Raw genomic sequence first — 22,426 nt, forward strand, 5'->3', positions numbered from 1 at the left:
ATCAATGAAAGACTTGGATGCAAAAATTGTGATTGGCTGTTTTGGTCCCCAATCAGCTCGCTAGCTACTCCATTCTGGAAACACTGTCCAAAATGTAACTAAATCCAGTGGAGTGGTTTGGTTTAAACTAGATTAAAACCAACAATGATCTTAAAAATTATATATTTTAAAATAAAATAATTAAACATACTAACTGTAAATGGGTTGAGCTACACTATGGACAGTGTTTCCAGAATGCAGTAGCTAGCTAGCTGATTGGAGCCAATCACAATTTTTGCATCAAAGTCTGTGATTGGTTGGTTTTGTGACACATTTATAAAGGTGAACTGAGTGAGAGGGGCTGTTGTGTATATGGATAATAGCAAACACTGAAATACATTTCTTGCATGCAGCAACAAATTTTGTTCGCTCAAATTAAGCTTTTATTCACTCAAAATATTTCTTCCTCAAAATGCAACATTTGTACTTGCAAAAATTATTTATGTGCGCTCACAATAGAGGCACAAAATAACGCCATACCAGTCAGAAGTTCTCACCTGAAAATATCTTAAAAGTTTATTTTGTGTCAGATAGAGTCATATTTCAAAATTTTTAGCCACTCTCCTTTGCAAGAACGCAAGTACGCGTGCTGAGAAACGGCCATTCTCTTTAGCCCCTCCCTTTAGTTCCCTCGGGTCGCTTTACAGTGACTCGCTGCACCATCATATGGTTTAAAATGGTATTACATAAAAGCCGCAGTCCAGCTCCATATCCACAATCCACAGTCATAACGAGCTATGTATCTAACTGGTAGTAAGGAAGGGACTGATGGAGGCTGCGGGTAGAGGTGGTGGGGGGAGGTGGACCTCGATGATCAGTGTGAGAACCAAGCTCACGTCAAGGAGTGAAAATTTCAACTAACAGTGGAAATGTGATAATTGACTGCATACAGTTTTATCATGTTTATTGTGTTTACACCTGTTTCATAAACGGTGTTGGGGGCGGGTAGGATTAAAGAGGAGGAGAAAACGGAGTGGGTGGTGCAGCTGCTTCCACTGCAGACACATCATGTGAGCAGCTTCCTCCTCCTCTGCCTCAGCCCGTTTTCAGCTGCGCGGTCGTCACAGCGCAGGCGCAGTGACTCAGGCGCGTGGCTGAGAGACCTCCTCGGTGCTCGCCGCGCTCGTCAGAGGCTCAGCTGATGGCGCAGAGATGATGGCCGCATGGATCCTCCTGAGCTGTGCGTGGGGACAGGGCATGCGCGCGGAGGACTTCGCGATGGAGGAGCTGGCCACGGAGAAGGAGGCGGAGGAGAGCCACCGGCAGGACAGCTTTAACATGCTGACCTTCATCCTGCTGCTCACCCTCACCATCCTCACCATCTGGCTCTTCAAGCACCGGCGGGTCCGCTTCCTGCACGAGACCGGGCTGGCGATGATCTACGGTGAGCCTCGCCTTTACGCTTAACGGCACGCTCGCGCACGCCGACACCGCACTCTTTGCGTGATTCGGTCAGAGGAGGAGACGCGGCCGTTATTTTTAAGACAGTGCAGAGCCGCAGACGCGCGTGCGCGTTTCACATCGAGCTGCCGGTTCGGTGTCAGCGCGCTCCTGTGCGCGCACCTCTCTGACTGAGCGGAGATCAGCCGAGCAGCTGCTTCAAGAGTCCAAGTGACACCAGCCGGCAGTCACATCACACTCATCACACACACACACACCACTTATAACAACCCTGTTATAACCCTGCTGGCGGTAGAATACTGTGTGTGTGTGTGTGTGTGTGCGTGTCTGTTTGTGGGCTGATTCGGAGCCTCAGCCCAGCCTGGTTCTTCTGCTGAGGCTGTCCTGCCTCAGCAAACATGGAGAATGATGACATGAACAAAGATCATCAGATAATGTGCGAATGTCTCTGATCACCTGCAGTGATTAGTCAGAAGGCCTGCTGGTGTGACACATCTGCACGGTCCCAGTGATGGAGGCCGTCTGTCCAGCGTGTCACTCATTAACCACACATGTCCTCCGAAGAAGGCAGACTTTGATTTGTTTGGACCTAAAGCTCAAAGGCAAACATGGCGCTGGTGATTTTCCAAGTGTGGTGTCTATGCTGCACAGGGTCAAAAACAGGAAACAGGCACTGCGCTCACAGCTGCCGTTTGCTTCTTTAACACCGTTTCATGTTTCATTACTACTTATACATGCACACCTCATGTACTAATATCTGTCAGCCATACTCTGCAGTTAATTGAGTGACGTTTAACTTCCAGTTAGGCGAACAAGTTCACACAGGAACCTCAGACCATTTAAAGGGTGCTGGAGGAAGCAGGTGGCCCCCGATTTAAAGTTATTGTGGGCTGAACTGACGCTGTATTTACTGTAACCTCACAGGAGATGTGTTATTGGGCAGAAGATGTAATTAACATGGTCCAGAGGTGCAGTTCAGGGACTCTGGTTAGCTGAGGTGAAGCCGAGCAGACAGCTACAGTTAACTGTGTTGCCATCCACCTGTCAGAGAGACTTTTACACAAAAACACACCCTGAGTAGCCTTGATTATGTAATGTTATCCATTATTCTTCTACTGATTCTAAGGTCTGGTTAAGGACATCTTGTTCAGACTTTCTGACCTAGAGACTCATTCTAACCATTATCAGTGTGTGTAAGCATGCTGCAAAATATCTCTCTGCACTCAACATGCACCTGCAATATTTCAAATCCAGAAAATAACACGGAATGAAGCTCTCAGCCTTTAAAATACGGAGCGCCAACTCGTTTATGAGCACATTTGCATAGTGTATAAATAAAATGATTAAAACAGCTTTATTTAATGATTAACATAAAAAGTCAAACATTTTCAACACTAACACTGGTCAAAGAGGCCACGCCCCTAAAACACAAACTTGGGTTACCTACCTAGTTTATCAAGGTCAAGATGAACTTTATTATCTCCAAGGGGCGTTTGCTTTGTAGCCATCTGCATAAATAACACACATAACACATACACCCAAAACACAAACCACATAATACAATGTAAAAAATTAACAGTGGTAGGAACAAGTGAACCACGAGGCAAAGAACCTCCACCCTGAAGCCAGTGAGACAGTCGGTGTTCCAGTCTGCTGGTACTGATCCCCTACGGTTGGACAGAAGCTTAAAGAAGCCCTGAGTGCTTTAACATGAGCATCTACGGGAACTGACGGTCCTCCACCTCCTCCACCCTCCAGCACTCCAACATAAGTACATAAATCTGAAAAACAGAGCCGATCCCAGATCACTTTACACTGCAGTGTATAAATAAAACTGAAGGGTTGTTGTGGAGTCCACCGGTTAAACCTGTGATAGTGTAAGAAATGCTGCTGCAGCTTCATGCTGTTGACGATGAGACGCAGCCTCAGACGTTTGTCCTGATTTTACTTCCTGCTGAAAATCAGAGAACAGAGAAAGTGAAACAGCAAGTGGTTTAATTCTATATGTGTGTGTTTGTGTGTCTGTGTGTGCGTTTGTGTGCGTCTGTGTTTTTGTGTGTGTGTGTCTGCATGTGTTTGTGTGTGTCTGCATGTGTGTGTGTGACTGTGTGTGTGTTTGTGTGTGTCTGTTTATGTTTGTGTGTGTGCGTGTTCTTCAACCTCCTAAGACCCGAACTCTTCCACGGCATGCATTTTTAATTTCTCTTTGATATTTGGTCATATTGGGGCCCGATGAATGTAAAAACAAAGAATTACCAGATTTATTTTTTTTTACCTTAATTTTGTTTTGAAGAAAAATAAGAGCCACATATGAGGATATTCGTTTAAAATTTTGATAGAACAGTAGCAATATAATGTCCTTGTAAGTGGATATCAGGCTCTTGTAGAGCAAAATTGAGTATTTTGGTCTAAATAACCCAAAATGTGATGTCCGCATATGTGGACGCCAGGTCCTAGGAGGTTAAAGTGGCCCCTTTGCTTCCTGGACATGAATCAGTATCTATGAAAACAGACTGATGGAAAATCAGGTCCAGCAGTCTGTGACTGAGACCAGAAACAGAGACACGAGGTCCCCACTAACCTTTCGGTATTTTTGTTTGTTTCTCTCAGGTTTACTGGTTGGCGTGATTCTGCGTTATGGCATCCCAGCCAACAGCTATCACAACAAGACGCCAGCAAGCTGCTCGCTGAGGGAGGGACCCACCAGCACACTGCTGCTGAATGTCAGCGGGAAGTTCTTTGAGTACACGCTGAAAGGAGAGATCAACTCCCGCGAGATACACAACGTGGAGCAGAACGACATGCTGCGAAAGGTGAGGAAGGCAAGGAAGTACGCTGGCATCTCTCACATCCGCCTGGCAACTTCAAACTTTGTGTCTTTTCCAGGTGACCTTTGACCCCGAGGTCTTCTTCAACATTTTGCTGCCTCCCATCATTTTCCATGCGGGCTACAGTCTGAAGAAGGTAAGAGTCACCTGCTGTGTGTGGACGGGTGGGGCTGTGCGTGTGAGCAGAGGAACGGCGATGCTCTGACTGCTTCACCTGTCTCCATGTTTACATTTAAAGCATAGCAGGTGATGCTTTCACAGCAAGGTCACATCTCACCTGATAACATAACGCACTCATGAACGATATCAAGGTTACGCCAGAATAAATAGGCGGAGCCACACAGACATCCACCAGCAGCTCAGGCGCTCCAGTCTGACCAATAACACTCCAGGGTGGGTCGCTAGGAGGCAAGTCTGATGAAAAATATCAGCCAATGAAAGTGAAGTGAGTGAACCTGGCCATCTTTCCTGATCACCTAACCGACTTTTCCAAACATCTTTCATGAACCCAGAAGAACCTGCAGGTAAACACACCTGCCTTCATCTGTACTGTGGTGCTGCTTATGTGTGCTGTGCAGCTGAAGAGTACGTGAGCACCATTTTGTGCTTTTCTTGTGAAATTGTTTTTCACGCTGGATCTGCTGATTCAGCAGGAAACAGGAAACAGGAAGCAAGAAGAGCATTTTTGTCTGGCGTTGCTGTTTGGTTGATGTGTGAGTAAGGAGGGTTGGATGCAAACAGAACTGAGCGCCGACCTGTACAGGCTCACGTCCTTTAGAAACCTGACTCAGCACTTAGAGAGCTGAGCGTGCTCCGTGCGGCAGCCAGCCGCAGAGGCCTCTGATTGGCTGCCTGGCTGGGTGAGTGTGAGGAAGAACCACATATCTTCTTCTCTTTCTTCTTCTTGCTTCTTCCAGAGACACTTCTTCAGGAACCTGGGCTCCATCATCACCTACGCCTTCCTGGGCACCGCCGTCTCCTGTTTCGTCATCGGGTGAGTAAGAGCCAGGTGTGACATCACCTTCGGTTTGCTGCTGCATGACTGACGTGTCATACCTGTTCCCTCCGCAGGAACCTGATGTACGGCGTGGTCAAGCTGATGCAGGCAGTGGGTCAGCTGACGGGGAAGTTTTACTACACTGACTGCCTTTTCTTTGGCGCCATCATCTCTGCCACGGACCCAGGCATGAACACGAGCACGGGAAGGAGGACGGCGTGCATGAGTGTGAACGCGAGCAAGGTTTTCAGTGTTTTCTTTGTGTCTCCGCAGTGACGGTGCTGGCCATCTTTAACGAACTGCACGCTGACGGGGATCTGTACGCGCTGCTTTTCGGCGAGAGCGTCATGAACGACGCCGTAGCCATTGTGCTGTCCTCGTGAGTTCATGCCTCGCTTTTCCAGCTGTGGTTTCTAGTGACCACCTGTGGGGGCTGCAGGCAGTGCTCTGGCTCCCCCTGCTGGAAGATCACAAGTCACCTTTGACTTGTGTTTTTGTATTTCAGGTCCATCGTGGCGTACCAGCCGGCCGGCGCCAATACGCACCAGTTTGATGCTTCGGCTTTTTTCAAGTCTGTGGGGGTTTTCATTGGCATTTTCAGCGGCTCCTTCGTGATGGGCGCGGCCACGGGAGTGGTCACCGCTCTCATATCCTTTCAGAGAAGTCAGCGCCCACCACACGACCCCCCTCACCCCCACCCTCCGCCCAAGTACAGCAGATATTCACATAAACCTGAAAAACACACGTGAACTCCTTTAAAAGCTGAACCCAGATGAGCGTCCAGTCTTAGCACTGATCCTGGTCCCTGTATCCAGCTGTGATCTATCAGCAGTTTAATATCTGTAAACTTTCGGCCTCACATCAGCAGTTGGAACAGATGTGAGCTCAGGTGAGAGCAATTGAACAGTCCCTTTTCCAGCTGTGATTTTTCTGGGTCAGATTATTTTCTAATAGTCAGATTTTAGCTCCCTGAGTGGAGGTCGTGGTTGTGAGGTGGACAAACATCTGTATAATAATCTGTATTGTAATTGTATTGTAATAATTGTAATGTATAATAACACTGATCACACAAATTTAGGTCCTGAGGGAGAGGTCCTGAAGCAGGTTGTGAGGATGAGTGGGTGGGTTTTAAAGGTGGATGCTGAGAACTTTTGACGTAGAGGTAAAGACGTACGTGTCTTCAGTAAATATTGTAAGCTTACTATACAGGACAGATCATCTGACTGCGGGGGTGGGGCTACGTTCACATTTGCCAACTGGTGTCTCAGTCCCGTGTTTACGCTCTTTGACCGGAACCTTACGTCACCAAGTTCACCAAGCTGCACTGCTTCCCGCTGCTGGAGACGGCCCTCTTCTTCCTCATGTCCTGGAGCACCTTCCTCCTCGCCGAGGCTTGCGGCTTCACAGGTGAGCTGACCTGTCACAAACATCAGCCTTGCCATTTGACCATCACCGGGCGACTCGCTTCACATGCAGCACTTCATCCTGTTCACAGATTTACACTGTTCCGCTCCGCCCCACGTTTTATCATCAGAATACATCATAAAAAGGTTATTCATAGAGCGCTTATACAGGAAACAGTCAGCTGTAAGGATGTGTTACAGGCACACTGTCAAATCAGATCCAAACAGCACCATCCACTGCTAACAAGCTAGGAAACGTCACCTGAAAATGTAGAAGAACATTTTACAAGAATCAAAACTGCTCCATTTATTTCCATCCAAGAAAAAAATAAATCTGCATCAACACAACAGATATTCAGCTGTCATCCATTGACTGTCTGCGATGGCTGTGGGGGACACAACCTGCACAGGTGTGAGTGAGAATTTCTGCTTTATCCACGCTTTACGTTCACTGCACCTCAGAGAGATTACACACCTGCTTAAAGCATCCTCACAGATTCTGTGTTACCCCCCCCCCCCCCCACACACACACACACAGATGTGGTCAGGAGTCAGAATGGATTCAGATATTCAAAATAATCTGATGGCTGAGGTGGGAGGACAGTGGTGCAGTGGTTAGCACTGTTGCCTCACAGCAAGAACGTCCTAGGTTGGACTCCACAGCCACTACTATGTGGGCGGGGCCTTTCTGTCTGCATGTTCTCTCCGGTTATGCCAGCTTCCTGCCACAGTCCAAACATGCCGTCAGTGGGGTTTTAACTGGTGATTCTAAATTGCCCACAGGTGTGAGTGTTTGTCTGTCTCAGGCTAGGCCAGGTGTCTTCCCCCCCCCCCCCCCCGGGATAAGAGGAAGAGGATGGATGGCTGAAATTTGGCATTGTGTATTTCAGCTGGCTGTGTGTGTGTGTGTGTGTGTGTGTACGTTGTCCTGCAGGCGTTGTGGCCGTGCTGTTTTGTGGCATCACGCAGGCTCACTACACCTACAACAACCTCTCTGAAGAGTCCACAAAGCGCACCAAGCAGGTATGTGAACATGTGACCCCACCCCCGCGCATGCCCCCCCAGCCATCTGGCGCCTGGGCCAGATGGTGCCTGCCCGATGAGCCGGCTGTGACCTTAATTTCCCCCCCTGACTGCTCAGTTCCATGTGGGGGGGTTGGTCTGAGGGACAGGATGAGATTAGCAGGAACACAGTTTGGATCAGTACATGGCACTGCCATTGAAAAAGGGGCGGTGTCACGGAGCAGCAGGAAGTTTACTGCCTCTCAGACAGAGTCATTTTAGGGAACAAACGGCGCACACGACCCTGGATCCCTCCCAGGAGGCCTGGTTCAATATACATTTCTGTTTTTAACCTTTAAACTTGAACACAGTTTTTATTCTGTGTTTGTCTGCGTTAGCTGACTCAAGCTGGAATCACGTCCTTTATATTTTTATTTTCTCGCACTTTGTTTGGATAGAGGACAGTATAGTTCCGTTTTTATTGTTATTTTACTTAAATAAAGTTTTATCACACAAGTAATAACCCTGAAGTGGACGACAAGATAAAATTCATACACAGAAGTGATAAACTGTTAAATCGTCTCACTAACACTACAAATGTAATATTAGAAGTTTCTTCAGATAAGCAGCTGAACTGAGATTAACTAAACATTTCTCAGTTGGTCTCCAGTTACTGCAAAGAGTGGATCATTATAGCAATTCATCATTAAATGCAACATTATCTGTTCTGCTAAAGGCATGATGAGGCTCATCCTGTTTACTGTGTAACCACATTCACATTTTTTATGATTCTAAATGATGATGAATATTTTTAAACTGCAGCTTTTTGAGGTTCTTCATTTCCTGGCTGAGAACTTCATCTTCTCCTACATGGGCTTGGCTCTATTCACCTTCCAGAATCACATTTTCAGCCCCGTCTTCATCATTGGAGCCTTCGTATCCTTTCTGAGCTTCTCTCATTGTCAGAGTAGTACCTGCAGCACTGAGAAAGCTACCTGCTGCACCCTCATTTCCTCTTTTTTCACATATTGGTCACGCTTGTGTGTTTCAGATCATCCAACTAATGTTAATATTAGACAAAGACAACTGGGGCAGTTTTTAAAAGATGATTTCAATTTTCAAGGGAAAAAGGGTTATGTAAACCTACCTGCCTCTGTAATCCTTTCCAGACTGATAGAGGTCAGTTCTCAGCTGTTTCTTTACATCTTTTAGCCTGCTTCACTTTGTCAGACAACTTCTATTTTGTGATTCAGCAGCTTTGACAGTGATCAGGCCTGGGTGTGGCAGTGACACTGAACAGATCTCAGATCTTTGTCTAGTATTAAAGTTTATTTGATGATCTGAAACATGTACGTGAAAAACTAAGAAACCAGGCAGGGCAGTAGATGGAGCTCAGTACGCTCTAGTCTGATTTGTCCCTTTTGATATTTTTGTGTGTGACCTCACATATACCACAAACATCCTTTCTTTCCAGCATTAAAACTTCTTAACCCGGGCCATCAGATTGCCATTTTCATTGGAAGAGCTCTGAATATCTACCCGCTCTCCTTTCTTCTCAACCTCGGTCGAAGGCACAAGATCAAAGGAAACTTCCAGCACATGATGATGTTTGCAGGTATGAGGAGCGCTTCCTGTCTCTGTAGTTCTAGCTCGTCGTGTCGGGCTGGGTGGTTTCAGGATCTCTTTCTGCAGGTTTGCGTGGGGCGATGGCGTTCGCCTTGGCCATACGCGACACAGCTACGTACGCCCGTCAGATGATGTTCACCACTACGCTGCTCATCGTCTTCTTCACCGTGTGGGTGTTTGGAGGTGGAACCACACCCATGCTGTCCTGGCTGCATATCAGGTTAGAAAATCAAAGTGCTGCACTGCCTTCACGTTGTGTTTGGACTCAATTAAGTCCTCGCCTGTCAATAATAACAGAATATTCGAAGAAAAGAAAAGACATGACATGACCTGCTGAGGTCACCTGAAGCAAGGTGTGAGTGGTGGTTGAAACACCTGGGAAGAATCTCAGAGTGGACTGTGACAGTTGGTGTCATAGGCCACCACTTTTGGTCAATGATGACCGTTTACAGTGGACATAGATGGGCTCTTTACTCCTCTTTCAGACCATCTGTGTCCTCTGTCCAAAAACATTGATGTCTTCGGCGAGTGGCCTTTTGCAGTGCAGATGTGCAGCTGAGTGTTGTGTTGTGCCATGTGTTTGTGGAGTGGCTGTTTGGTTTCTCCTCCCTGCACTGCAGACACTTTATAGGATTACTGTGGCTCAGCCCATTGTAACACTCTGTAACTGTGTGTGTGTGTGAGAGAGGATGAAGTGTGTCTCTTTTATATATGCCTAAGTTTTGTTGTTTAGCAGTGTGTTTCATTCTGTATTTTTGTTTATTTTATTTCTAAGATAAATCTGCAAAATTCCAGAGACGAAAACTACAATTTAGGACTGTGTGTGAATTTTATACACAGGTAGAATATCTGCACATTTAATCAGGTTTTCCATGTTTAAGGAACCATGATGTTTCCAAGTCTTTGTATGCAGTGGTGAACATCATGGCACTGATATACATTACTGAGACCTCCGTAATTAAATTGTTGCAAATTTGACTCTATTCACACTTTTTAAATTGTGTTTTTAATGCAAGTTGTAATTAGTTGTTAGTTAGATAAGTTATCTATTATTATACCTAAATTGTATTATTATACCGCTTCTGCATCCTACGACTACATCCTTAATGTGGTTTGTAAACATGTGAATGTGGGTGTAAAAGAGGAAATTATTAATCTGGATGTTTTTAGTGGGAGAAACTAGGCCACTGAATGAACAATAGAGTCATGCAGGCCTGAAGAAGTCACCTGGTTGATGACGAAACGTTTCTCACACTGAAAACATCCAGATGAACAGAATCGACCTGGGATTTCCTTACCTGGATGATTGAGCATGCATCAAGAAAAATTATTCATCAAAGTATTAATATTCACGTTGAAGTACTGACTGTTCGTCAGAGGTCTTAAGAGGGCTGCACAGTAGACACCGCAGCGTCCAGGAGATGGAGCCAGAGCTACTCTGCTGCTTTCCCTCCACCTCCTGCTGCTCTTCTGAAGAAGCTCAGCTTCAGGATGCGTGTGTGTGTTTACAGTTTTTCTTGACTGCTGAATGACAGCAAACACACAGGCCTGGACAGAGACACTTGTGGTCAAAGTGACACATCTTATTTGCAAAAGGCTCTAACTGTGCCAAAACATTTGAAATGTGAAGCAAAAGAAAATTTTGCCTTCAAACAACAACTTGTGAACAAGTGTATGAGCTCATCCAATAAATCATTACACAATGGACAACAAAATACAAAATGCAGCACTCAGTGCGAGTAGCCCGTTACACAGCCTTCACGGCAGTGTCGTGTGTTATCTTTCTACGCAGGCTGTGTCAAATTTGACTTCAAATATTACAGATAATACACGTAAACCAAAATCTGTTACAGTATAAGAAATCTCCATTTTGGATAATTTTGAAAACTGAGTGGATCCCAGTTTCTTTAGGCAGGTCAAAGCAATCAAGAAAAACTGTAACATGTGTGCTGTGTGTGTGTATTTGTGTGTACCAAAGTTTAGGTAGCTTTATGAGGCCCAAAAGTTGGAATGCCACTATGCTTGTGGGGAGCAACAGCCCTTATGGGGACATTTTGAAGGCATTTTTGAGACTCAAAATGTGGTTTTAGTGACTGGGTTACAGTTAGATTATGGGTGGGGTTAGGGTAAGCACCTATGGAAAGCATAATATCAGTTAGATGGCCCCACAAAGATATGAAAACACGACTGTGTGTGTGTGTGTGTGTGTGTGTGTATTTAATATGTGTGCTGTGTCTTAGGGCGGAGCAGGAAGTATTATGTTGGAGGTTTAGAGCACTGCCAGATTCTGCCCCTTTCACCCTGTGAACTCGTTGCTATGGTGACAGTAACCGGCCGTGCTGCTCTGTGCTCTCAGCATCCTTCTCTGCAGTGATGTGTGTGTAAATTTATGTTGGTGGTGGGGTTAAAAACAAGCCTCAGACGGTGTTCCTCCCTCTGTGCAGATCATTAACAGCGGCACGGTGAGACCTGATGGAGTGTTGGTCCTGACGGTCTGGAAGCAGGCAGCCTATCACCGAGCGGCATGACTAATCTGTGACCACAGTGGGACAGTCAGGGTGCTGGTTTCAGCTTTTAGGAGAATGAGCATTTAAAAAAACGAAATTAGATGTTATTGGGCGAACACAAGCGAGGATCAGAGAGAAAAACAAGAGCACAAGGAGCGGACGTGAGGCCTTTACATCACAGACTGTTTGCTTTAGGAGGAAACTTCAGGCTTAGCTTGTATTTTCAGGTTTATGAAGTCAGTCTTTGAGTAAAACATAGGGCAGCAGCTGTTCTGGTCTGATGTAGGATTAAGCAGTCCTGGCTGCTGTTGTTGCTTTCATGATGCTCCAGATGTTCTTGGCTGGTCAAAGCTCTGGAGAGCAGGTGGGCCGGTCCAGCGGCTGGACTCTTCTCCTCTGAAGCCGTACTGCTGGAATGGATGCAGTCTACAGTTTAGCATCATCCCGGTCAAACACAGCAGCCTTCCTGAAAAAAGCATTTGTATGGAGCAGATGTTGCTCTAACACCTGTTTGTACCTTTGAGCACTGATGGAGCCTTTCCAGATGTGCCAGCTGTCAGCTCCATAGGCAGTGATGTCTTACAGTTCCAGCGGGGTTTATAAAAATTAGACACAGGTGGAAACAAGCAGCGAATCAGGAGGCAGGAAGTCAATCCATAGCAGGCAGGGAACAAAGACAAAGGCACTAGCACGCAGACGAGAGACGCCAACATTAGAAATATGAGGAATAATATAAAAGCCCAGAAATACTTTACAACAAACTGAGCAAAACATTTAAAACTGAGACACAGAAATGTTGTAATAAAGCTCAGACTCAACGGTTAACACCGTTGTCTCTCAGGCTGGGAGTTTCCAGTTTCCTGTTTAAATAAAGGTTTTATAGTGTGACTGCATCCAAACGTGCTCTGTGAGTGAACAAGTGACACAGAGACAGCCCCAGTAACGCTTATTTAAACGTGCTCTGTGCTGGAGCTTCAGGCTCCAAACCAAACCAAAATGCCGAAACATGTTGAAACTGATGCTGAAAGAAGAGGAAGTGGAAGTCAAAATAGAAACCATCAAAAACACGCTGACTGGCGTGTGAAAGCAGCTGCTGGAAGAAACGTCAGCATCTGGAAGAAGAACTTTCGGAGTCGGAAGTTGGAGCTTTCACTTCTCTGTAGCACCAGTTGGCAGGCTAGGCTGTAATAATCCTCTGAGAGCTGCGAGTGGCTTGCTTAGTCAAAATTAAAATGAAATGCTGGCAAAGCAGAAATGTTCCCTGTGATCGCAGCTGAAGCTTCTGTATGGTATGGAGACCACACTGAAACGATAATGATGATTATTTTCAGGGATCAGATTTACACATTAATGTGTATGTAGCTGAGTGCAGCGTGCGCTGTGAATGCCCTGAATCTGCCTGTGTGGGTGTGAAGGCCGAGTTGTGTCGGGTGCAGGCTGACATCACGGATGACCGTGATGCTGCGAGGTGACAGCGCTCGCCCTGAGATCAGAGCAGATGTGGATCTGTAGTTTCATGATTGTCTAATGGATGTTTGTCCCAGAGTTGGGGGCGTGACTGTCTGCGTTCCCGCAGTAATGATGTGATGAGTTCAAAGGTCAGTGCTGTCTGTGGGCATCCCAGCAGAGATAATTTGTGAATATGAAACTTGCTCCTTACAGGTATGACAGTAATGATCACAGCAATGCAGGAAGTAGGCGGAGTCTGCAGGTGCTGGGACAGTGAGTGGCATTGTGTAAGTGTGGTTACGTCAAAGGAGACTCTTTCTCGCACTCTTCACTTCTGTTTTTCGTCAATTACAGGGAAGAGAAATAGAATTATCCCCCAGAGACCGGCCTGCTTTCACTTCTGATCACAGGCGCTATGAATAACAGCTAAACAGAAAAAGAAGTATTAATTCATTTTAATAAAAAGTTAAATATTAGAGGTAGCTTGTAACTGCTTATTTACCAGAGGTCCTGTGTGATTTCACAGTGTTTTATGGAATATTACACACAGTATAGTCTGAGCGCAGCAGGAAAGCAGCCCGTCACTGAAGGACCTACCCAGTGATGTCACTGTGTCGTGGAATTGTGAACTAAAACCCAGAGGAATCTGTGGACCATCAGTGATGTGATAAAAAGCAGCGTGAGCTATAAAGCACCTGTTACACTGCAAAACAGGTCAAAACCCGAGGTCAAGAACACATTACCGTCATCTGATTGGCCGGTCAGCCTTTTTATTTATTTATTTTCTTCAGGGGAAGCTTATTGGTTCCGAGTGAGAGTGTAGTACTGTAGTCCACTACATTAAAAGGGCGCTGTTTCACTCAGTGACATGAGCGTTAGTGTTGGTTCAGCTTGTTTTTCCATCCCACACAAACATTTTTAACCCTCAGAGCTAATTTATCGTCATATGAAAGATGGGAGAGATGTTTAAAAAGGGAATAGCGTTACAGTAACAACACAAATAACATCCTAAAATGTTCGTGTGGCGAATGGAGCCGCTGCTCAGGTGATTTCAAGTGTTTGAACAGGAGGACCTGGGCCAACCCAGCGCCTACTGCAGAGAGGACGTCTCTCAGCTGGTGGGAGAGGTTTAATGTTTCATCTGAAATGATGACTCTTTTTTTCTAAAAGTTTTATTGAATCTGTTTTAACCTTCTGTATCACTGCTTGGTATGGTAATATGTCTTTGAATAATAAGACCGGACTTAGTAACCTGGTTAAAGTGGCTGGTCGGATTTCAGAGAGATCTCAGGTCCAGCTTGTGGACTTCTATAACAGGCAGGTGTTGAGGAAGGCAGCCTCTGTCATGTTGTGTTCAGATCACCCTCTCTTTAATGATTTTCAACTGCTTCCATCAGGTCGTTGGTATAAAGTGCCTGCAGTAAAGACAAACAGACAAAAATTGTCTTTTGTACCTAGTGCTATTATCATGGTTATTAACACTAAACCATAAGGGTTGTTGCCACTGCACACTGCACTTTTTTTGATGATAAAATTTAGGTTGTTACCGCTGGGCTTATTTTTGTGGGTATGTGTTGTGATTGTATGGACATACTACAAATCAATTTCCCATTGGGGACAATAAAGTTACCATTGAACCAAGCCCCTGAGACCTGGATATGCAGCAAAAGGATGGATGGATAGATATAGACAGATAATTACGCAGCACCCAGTTTGAGAAATTTAGTCATTTATTAACCGCACAGAAAAACAGCATTGTGATGATTCTTAATTATTTCTTTGTCCTTTTCTGTTTCAGAGTCGATGTTGATCCAGACCAAGACCTGCAGCCGTCTGCAGACAGCTTCCAGGTCCTGCAGGGGGTGAGCACCACTCACACATGCTTCTGTGCAGTTATTAGAGTTATTGGTTATCAGTGAGAGTTTTCCTTCCAAACCCATGAGTTTATTCACGCCTCACAATGAACTACGAATGATTATTTTCATATATAAGTGACTATGACGTAAAACTTCAGACCTTTGGAACCAGAAACATCACCAAGTATACACAGATTTTTTTAAAAAATTGATTAATAAAAATGTAATATTTTTGCTAGTTCACTGATGTGAGAAAATATTTTTACATGTGTCAGTTGCCATGGAGTCTGAGTCTGTCTCTGCAGAGATTACCAATAAGTATGATTATTCGTGACATTTAACTCACATTCTGTTTGTATTTTTTTTAAAAAGCCCGCTCATTCAGCCTGGCTGAGTGAATTAAAAGGTGAAGCATTTTATCTTGATAGGCTGTTCTTCCCGTGAGTATAAAGCTGTGTTATCTGTGTGTGTTTGTCCAGGATGGGCCTCAGGCTGAAGGACAAAGTAAAACCAAGCAGGAGAGCGCATGGCTCTTCAGACTGTGGTACACGTTCGATCACAAGTATCCTTTCAGAGCTCTGTGGTCTCATCCAGGATGGTTCTGTCCTGTGTCCAAAGAATCGCCTCGGTTAACAAGCCCATAAAATCTGTTCCCCTGCTTGCTAACAGGCTGCAGTAAAGGTGTTTAGCTCCTCGTGCACTTGGTCCCTCCCTGCTTCTCCCCTCTGCTGAGCGACGGTTTCCCCGGTGACTGACTGTGTTTTCCAGTTAACCCCCGCAGTGGCTTTGTCTATGAGACGAATGGGCAGCCTGCCCCTCCCTGCAGCGTCCACAGCGGCCTTTCCCCAGAGTGTGACAAAAGTGACAAAAACCTAAGAGTTTTATGTTCAACTGGTTTAAACCTGTTAGTCACTGGAGATGACCCTAACCTTAAACTATCAGGTTTATACATTTTTTTATTGGAGTCAGGGTCATCACAGCTGACACAGGTGTTAGAGCTTAACACTCGCTGTTAGGGTTAAAATGAGTCTGTCAGTAACTCAGGAGCCCCATTACTTCAGTTTTAAGATCTCCTTTAAGTGTAGTAAAGGTGCCTCACAGTGTGGACTAGCATAAATACCTGAGAGAATTCATTCAGAGATGAAAAATATCATTGATGAGCTAAAGTCGCCATAACCACTGATACATCCTAGTTTTCTCCAACATATGGACAGAAGTATTGATAAGCAGAATGGTTGGATGAATGGGTGGATGGATGAATAGGTGGATGGATGGATTGACAGGTGGGTGGATCATTACCATTTAAAGTGTTTAAGACTCAGTCAGCTGCTTGTCCTTAATAAGCCTTCAGTTACCTGAAGCCCATTCTGACCCACAGTGGCCCGCCTCTCACCTCCACCCTACCCAGCTACTGCGGGCCGCTGGCGAGCTGTCTGACCACCCCCCGGGCGTACGAGGTGAGTGTCCACGTGCACACTAAGACAGCAAACTCACAGTGAGCAGTGAGTCTGTATGAAGTGTAGAAGAACACCTCTGAGGGTGATGCAGAGAGCCTTCTAACATAAAAAACTGAAGGAAAACATGATTTCATAACCGAGATCGAGCTCAAGTTCAGTGGTGGGCATGCCAGTTCTGGCATTCTATGCCAAATGTCCGTCAGGTCCACGGTGCCGTGCAGTGAGCGCACTAGAAGGCACTGTGAACCTGACTGACATATGCCACCCCCATGAAGCTTGTGTTTGATTGTTTCATCAGAGACGTGGTGTGACCAGCTGGAGGTCTTTTTGTAGCTATTCCAGTGCTCGCCCTCTTCCTCTGTGTACAGAGGAGCAGATACCGGTCTATTGATGGGTTAACGCCTTCTACGGCCCTGTCCAGCTCTCCTCCATGTTCTTGAGACTGTGCTGGGAGACTCAGCAAACCTGCTGGCAGTGGCACGTATTAATGTGCCACGCTGGAGGAGTTGAATGACCTCTGCAGCCTGTGTAGGGTCCAGGTGTTACCTCATGCTACCAGCAGTTACACTGACCCTAGCCAAATGCAAGACTAGTGAAAAACAGTCATAAAAGACGGGGAGGGGGAATTGAAAACCATTCCTGGTTTGGGGTTGTTGCCCCTCTATTGCACCCCCCTCTGATATATCCAGGAATGTAACTGACTTGATGCTGCACTCTGATTAAAAAGTGCTCCCTTAATTTGTTAAGTGTATTAAAAGAATTCTACAAATAAATAATTATAAATAAATAATAATAATAAAGTACATGACGATGCCACCATTATTTTCATCTGTTCACGGACCATTCTAGCATCTCTGTCGCTTCTTTTTATTTACAGTTTATTTGAGTGTCTGCCTTTATTTTAGTTGAGTCAGCACATTTCCCAAAGACAAACCGAAAAACAATCAGCAGACATATATACCCGCCAGCCCACACTGTTATATTCACTACACAGTAACTTACACTGTGAATATTTCTGGACTACATTTATTTATTAAACTGATTCAGTGTTTTCAGCCCTGAAGATAACAAATCTCTGCTGGATTCATGAAGTTGAAATGCTGGAAAAATCATCTAGACTTGTTCAAAAACCCACTATTTTGTTCTTCCAGGACCTTTCAGGACCTGTAACTCTGTAAATATTTACAGTATGATATTAGAGAAAAATCAGCTGATTGTGGTGTTGTGTGTGTGCGTTTCAGCGCAGAAAAACCTCTTTAGGAGATATTTTTCCACAGGAAGTGATTTCCAAGCCGTTCTGGGACACAGTGAGTGGTTAGGAGTCATTTTCTCTTGTTCTTTGTGCTCAGTGGGGAGCCGGCTCCTCAAGAAGGCTTCCTGTGAATACTGAAGCTCTCAGAGCCTGCCAGCCAGCACACAAAGAGCCGAGGCCTTCAGCGGCAGAGTAACTGGACGGTGGAAAAGCCTTTTGGCATTCAGCGAGCACAAAGGGCCTTTTCAGCTCCGCCTCAATGATGAGCACTGTAATGAAAGATATTTCAGCCACACAAGCAACCATTGAAGGCGCGGTCACACTTGGATGGACTCTGGCAAATTCGTCTTTTCATTTTCTGAGAGATTCCTGCTCAAAAAGGAGTTCAGCCCTCAGAGCTGGCTCGCATTCAGAGATCTGAACTGTAATTTGACTGTTTCTCGTTTCATTTATTTATCTGAATGTGCCTCCTATCCCGAGTCTGCTCACAGAAACGCTTCCCCTCCCAGTTTGTTGCTGCTGTTTGCCAGCGAGCGGCTGGCTGCCAGGCTCATGTAATCAGGCCCATCTAGGACTCTGTGTGGGCACAGGAGATTAAATAAAGCTCCCCGTCTGCTTTCTCCTCCGCTTATAAATTTTATAAAACACAGAGGGGAACGAAACACGTGAAATGCGATGGCTCAAAATGTAATTCAGAACAACAGATGTCTCACGGTCTGTAAAGGAGCTAAATGCAGCGAAAGCATCAATGCACCGCTAACCCTAACCCTCCTGACGAACACTTTCATTTCAAAAGTGGCTCACAAATACGTAGTTCACATATTGCTCGTGTTCACAGAGGAAGTCAACAGGAAGTGAGGTGGCTTAGTTTCACAACTAAAAAGATAAAGTTTTGCTCGGTTCGCCATGATTGCTGCTGCAGAGAAAGTGTTATGTAATTCTCTTGGATCCCTCTGTGAGAGTAATCCCCGCACTGACCCCCGAGTTAACTCATCCCGTTCTCCCTGGGGGGCCCCTGGCCAAATATTGATCCGCCAATCAGTTCAGACCCGGACTCGAGCGCCGTGCAGCGTGTGATTTGGAGCTTTAGATGCTCACAGGACGCTGACCCAAATGTTTCAGCGATATCACTGAGCTCATTGATGTTTCACAGAGAAATCCTGTTTTCACGGCTCTGTGTGCGTCTCAGACCTTTGAAAATTCATATCACTGAAGTACCTGAAAACTGTCACAAAGACGAATTACCAACAAAATTCACTCAAATAAAGACATACGTGTAGTTTCAGTTCTCCGGCCTGGAAAGTCTGAGAAGCAGGGGCAGATGTGTGATTTCTCTCCGATTAGAGGTAGCTCAGAGAAGCAGGGCGACAGTTGGAGGTTAATCCAGCTTAAATCTGCCCCTCCCCCGTGTAGATCCACTGTGTCCTCTGTGAGCCCATGCACTCATGTCAGCGTGCTCATGTGGTCATGCGTGTTTTTGCCACATGCGTCCCACATCTGTTCTCGTGTGGTCCCGTTCTTCCCCTTCATGTTCTGCTCTGGCTTTGTTTTCAGAACCATGAGCAGCTGAGAGACCCGGACTCTGACCTGATCCGTGGCGACGCAGACTTGACCTTCACCTTCGGGGACACCGCCATCACCGCCAACGGGGCGTCTGGCAGTGGAGCGGACACTGCCGGGGGGTCGGGCTGGAGCGCGAATGGGAAAAGGAGCGGCAGCACATCAGAGGAGGCGCTGGAGCGTGAGCTGGACTCCCGCGAGCAGGAGCTGCTGAGCCGAGGGACGCGCCTCGTCTTCCCCATCGAGGACCACATCTGACCCCACCCGTCCCCGCCACCCGCACCCACCCCCCAACCACCTCATCCTCAGCTTTCTCCACATCCAGGAGGGCGGTCCTGCAGAGTGACTCTGAACTTCCTTTGGGATCACAACACCTCAGCTGGACAAAGTCTCTCTGACTCATTCTGTCATGTGACCCTGTCATGTAGACGGGCATCGCTGCACTCGCCTATGTCTGAATACTCCTCTTCCTCCTTGCTCCACACAGCGTCCAGGTGTCTGCTCTGGACGAATACGCAGTTAAAGAACTTTGTATTTCATTATGTCTCCAAAGGAAATGCTGATTTTTCAAAACAGACATGCAGTGTGCAGTCGGACTGCGGAGCTTCAACTTTTGGACGAGGATCAGAAGCAGCGCAGCAGCTGAGAAATGCTTTTACTGATGATACGCATGCAAAGATGGATGATTCTCCCAACATCCAGCAGGCTCTCGGTGACCTCTGGATGGATCCCCAGTGAGCAGGAGGTGTTGAGAGGCTTTACTGACTGCAAAGAGCGGGCACCTCCCATCGTAACTGCTCCTTAATGCTGCAGAGCTCCCTCCTCTATGTTCTCCTCCCTCTCTTTCCCCATGCACGTTTGGCAAAGCTGACTCATCCTCAGCAGTCAGCCGAAGAGAGCGGGTGGAGCTCGGTCACTCAGGCTTGTGCACAGAGATGATTTTAGAAGCAGATCTCACAGAGCGACCCTCTGCAGGCTCAAACATGACCCCGGCGAGCAGCACACACCTGCGTCAGCTGTGTGTGCAGGTAAACAGGCGTGTGTGCGTCTGCTGTGTAGCCTCCATACTCACTCCAAACACACGGTTCACTTATTATTTTTCCCTCTGGACTCATTGTCAGGAGTGACATCACACTTTTGATTTAGAAACGTGCTGCTGTGCATAATTTCTATAAAGTTCACTCTGTGTGTTGGTGTATGTGTGTGTCTGAGCAGAGAATCAGATGTGGGGCTGTGTTTGTGTGGGCAATTGCAGAAGCGTTGAGTGTCTCACAACAAACTGTGCAGGTGAGCGTGACGCCACATGAAGGCTGTCTTCACATTTTATCCTCACACAGGAAATGAGCAGAGTGTTAAAGCTGAAAGTTGAAGCCTGCTCAGCTCGTACTGGAGCGATTAAAGCTTCGGAATTAAAATGTGAAGAAGGTTTCAGTGAGGGAGGAAGTGATGATGTCATCTGTTTGTGAAAACCAAAGCTGTGCACATTGAAACAAAGGAGAGCAGCTGACTCTCTGCATGTAGGTGATACTGTAGACTTCACTCATCTCTAGTGCCGGCAACCTGAGCACTGACTACTTTGAAAACAGGAAGCTGCACTTGTGTTTGGAGGTCAGTGATGTGAACCCTACTCAACTTCTTGTTTGGGGCCGGTAGATTTGTGCTGTGAAGCTTCCCCAGCTCCACTGACCTGTTTCACACCAGATTAAAGCTTTTAGCGCTCCACACACGACACCACACTGTGAGTTTCCTGTGGTCTGACTGCATTATTGACTGCAGTGATGATTTTATTGATTTTATTGCACGGCAGCACGACGGCTGCAGAATTTTGCATATTTTCAGTCTAAGACAAACATTTCGCTGCAGGCTGATAAAAGGAAGTGCGCTGCCTGGAAGCTGCAGGCTGTCACTTTTTCAGACAGCTGAACCACAGCTGTTTAGAATTCACTGCGCTCATGGCCCCACTGTAGTTGCTGCGCTGGTGTGTGCATGCGCAGGAGCAGATGTGAAAAGCACGGCTGCCAGCTGAGCGCGAAGCTTTCAGATGCACAGCAGGAAACTAGTGTGCTTCTGTAAGCCGAGCTCTGCAGGGAGGGTCACTGACGCTGGTGTGAGACTGTGTAGGTGAGCTCATGGGGGAGCCATGTTCCCTCTATCATGTGAAAGGTAGCGCACTAAACTGTGAGGGTGCTGCTCTGCACGAGTCCTAAAGGCAGTTGGCATGTTCGGCGCACTCTCTGCGAGGACGTGAGAAGCAAGCAAGACCGTCTCTGACCTTCCCGTGTCAGCAGGAGTACGTGAAAAATGTGATGCGTAGCCTGACTGTCAATGTATGCAACTGTTGTGTTTAGTAGCAGCTCTGCAGCCCGTCTGCATCCACTGTGGTCTGCATGTCAGCATGTCAATAAAATCTTAAGTTCTTACCCAGTGCTGCCGCATTTTGTGGTGTTTACAAATCCACTCGCACTCCGTGTTTGTGGCTGTGTGTGTGTCAGCAGATTGGGAGGCAGGAGATTGGTGTATTTTTGAACACGCAGATATTTTCAGGCATTCAAAATAAAAATTCAGTCAGGGAAATGAAAAAGGTGTAAACACTGTCTGATATGTGATGTTATTAAAACACAGCTGACCTGTTTTCACGATGCTCTCAAAAAAAAAAAAAGAAAAAAAAGAAAAAAAAAAAGAGAAAGATTCACTTCCTTTGACATCAAAGTGTAAAGTCTGATGACCTGTCCAGTTTATGAGTTGAATATTTCATGAGATCATATTGAGTCCTGTTGTATTATTAACCCAAGTGCATCAGAGTGATGCAGCTTATTCTGAGTTGCGGTAATCAAGCAGGACGTTCATGTTGGAACACCCACATATCGCACAGGCCGCCTGCACTTATGTTGTAATCGTGGCAGTAAAATAACAAAATAATTTGCATCTTTCAGGATTGATTTGGATCTTCTCAGTAATGTGAAGCTCACGTGCTAACAGAGCTAATCCCTTCTCTCCGGCTTCAGTACCTTGTGCTACTGTGATACACCGAATATTCCCGTCCTTATAT

At 46.1% G+C, this 22,426-nt stretch overlaps 1 protein-coding gene across 1 annotated transcript; it reads left to right on the forward strand.

Moving 5' to 3' along the window:
- The first annotated feature begins 1,106 nt into the window (after nucleotides 1-1,106).
- slc9a7 (solute carrier family 9 member 7) lies at nucleotides 1,107-21,797 on the forward strand. Its single transcript, XM_040040005.1, has 16 exons — nucleotides 1,107-1,423; nucleotides 4,051-4,253; nucleotides 4,327-4,404; nucleotides 5,186-5,262; nucleotides 5,340-5,452; nucleotides 5,539-5,644; nucleotides 5,771-5,912; nucleotides 6,567-6,672; nucleotides 7,603-7,691; nucleotides 8,493-8,606; nucleotides 9,174-9,285; nucleotides 9,363-9,516; nucleotides 15,051-15,114; nucleotides 15,588-15,670; nucleotides 16,460-16,565; nucleotides 19,372-21,797. Exons 1-16 carry the CDS (start codon nucleotides 1,192-1,194, stop codon nucleotides 19,633-19,635), a joined length of 2,043 nt encoding a protein of 680 aa, XP_039895939.1. The 5' UTR covers nucleotides 1,107-1,191; the 3' UTR covers nucleotides 19,636-21,797.
- The last annotated feature ends 629 nt before the right edge of the window (nucleotides 21,798-22,426 follow it).

Source organism: Simochromis diagramma, unplaced genomic scaffold (genome assembly GCF_900408965.1).
Source record: "Simochromis diagramma unplaced genomic scaffold, fSimDia1.1 OVJJ01000026.1, whole genome shotgun sequence".
In the NCBI taxonomy this organism is placed as follows: Eukaryota; Metazoa; Chordata; class Actinopteri; order Cichliformes; family Cichlidae; genus Simochromis; species Simochromis diagramma.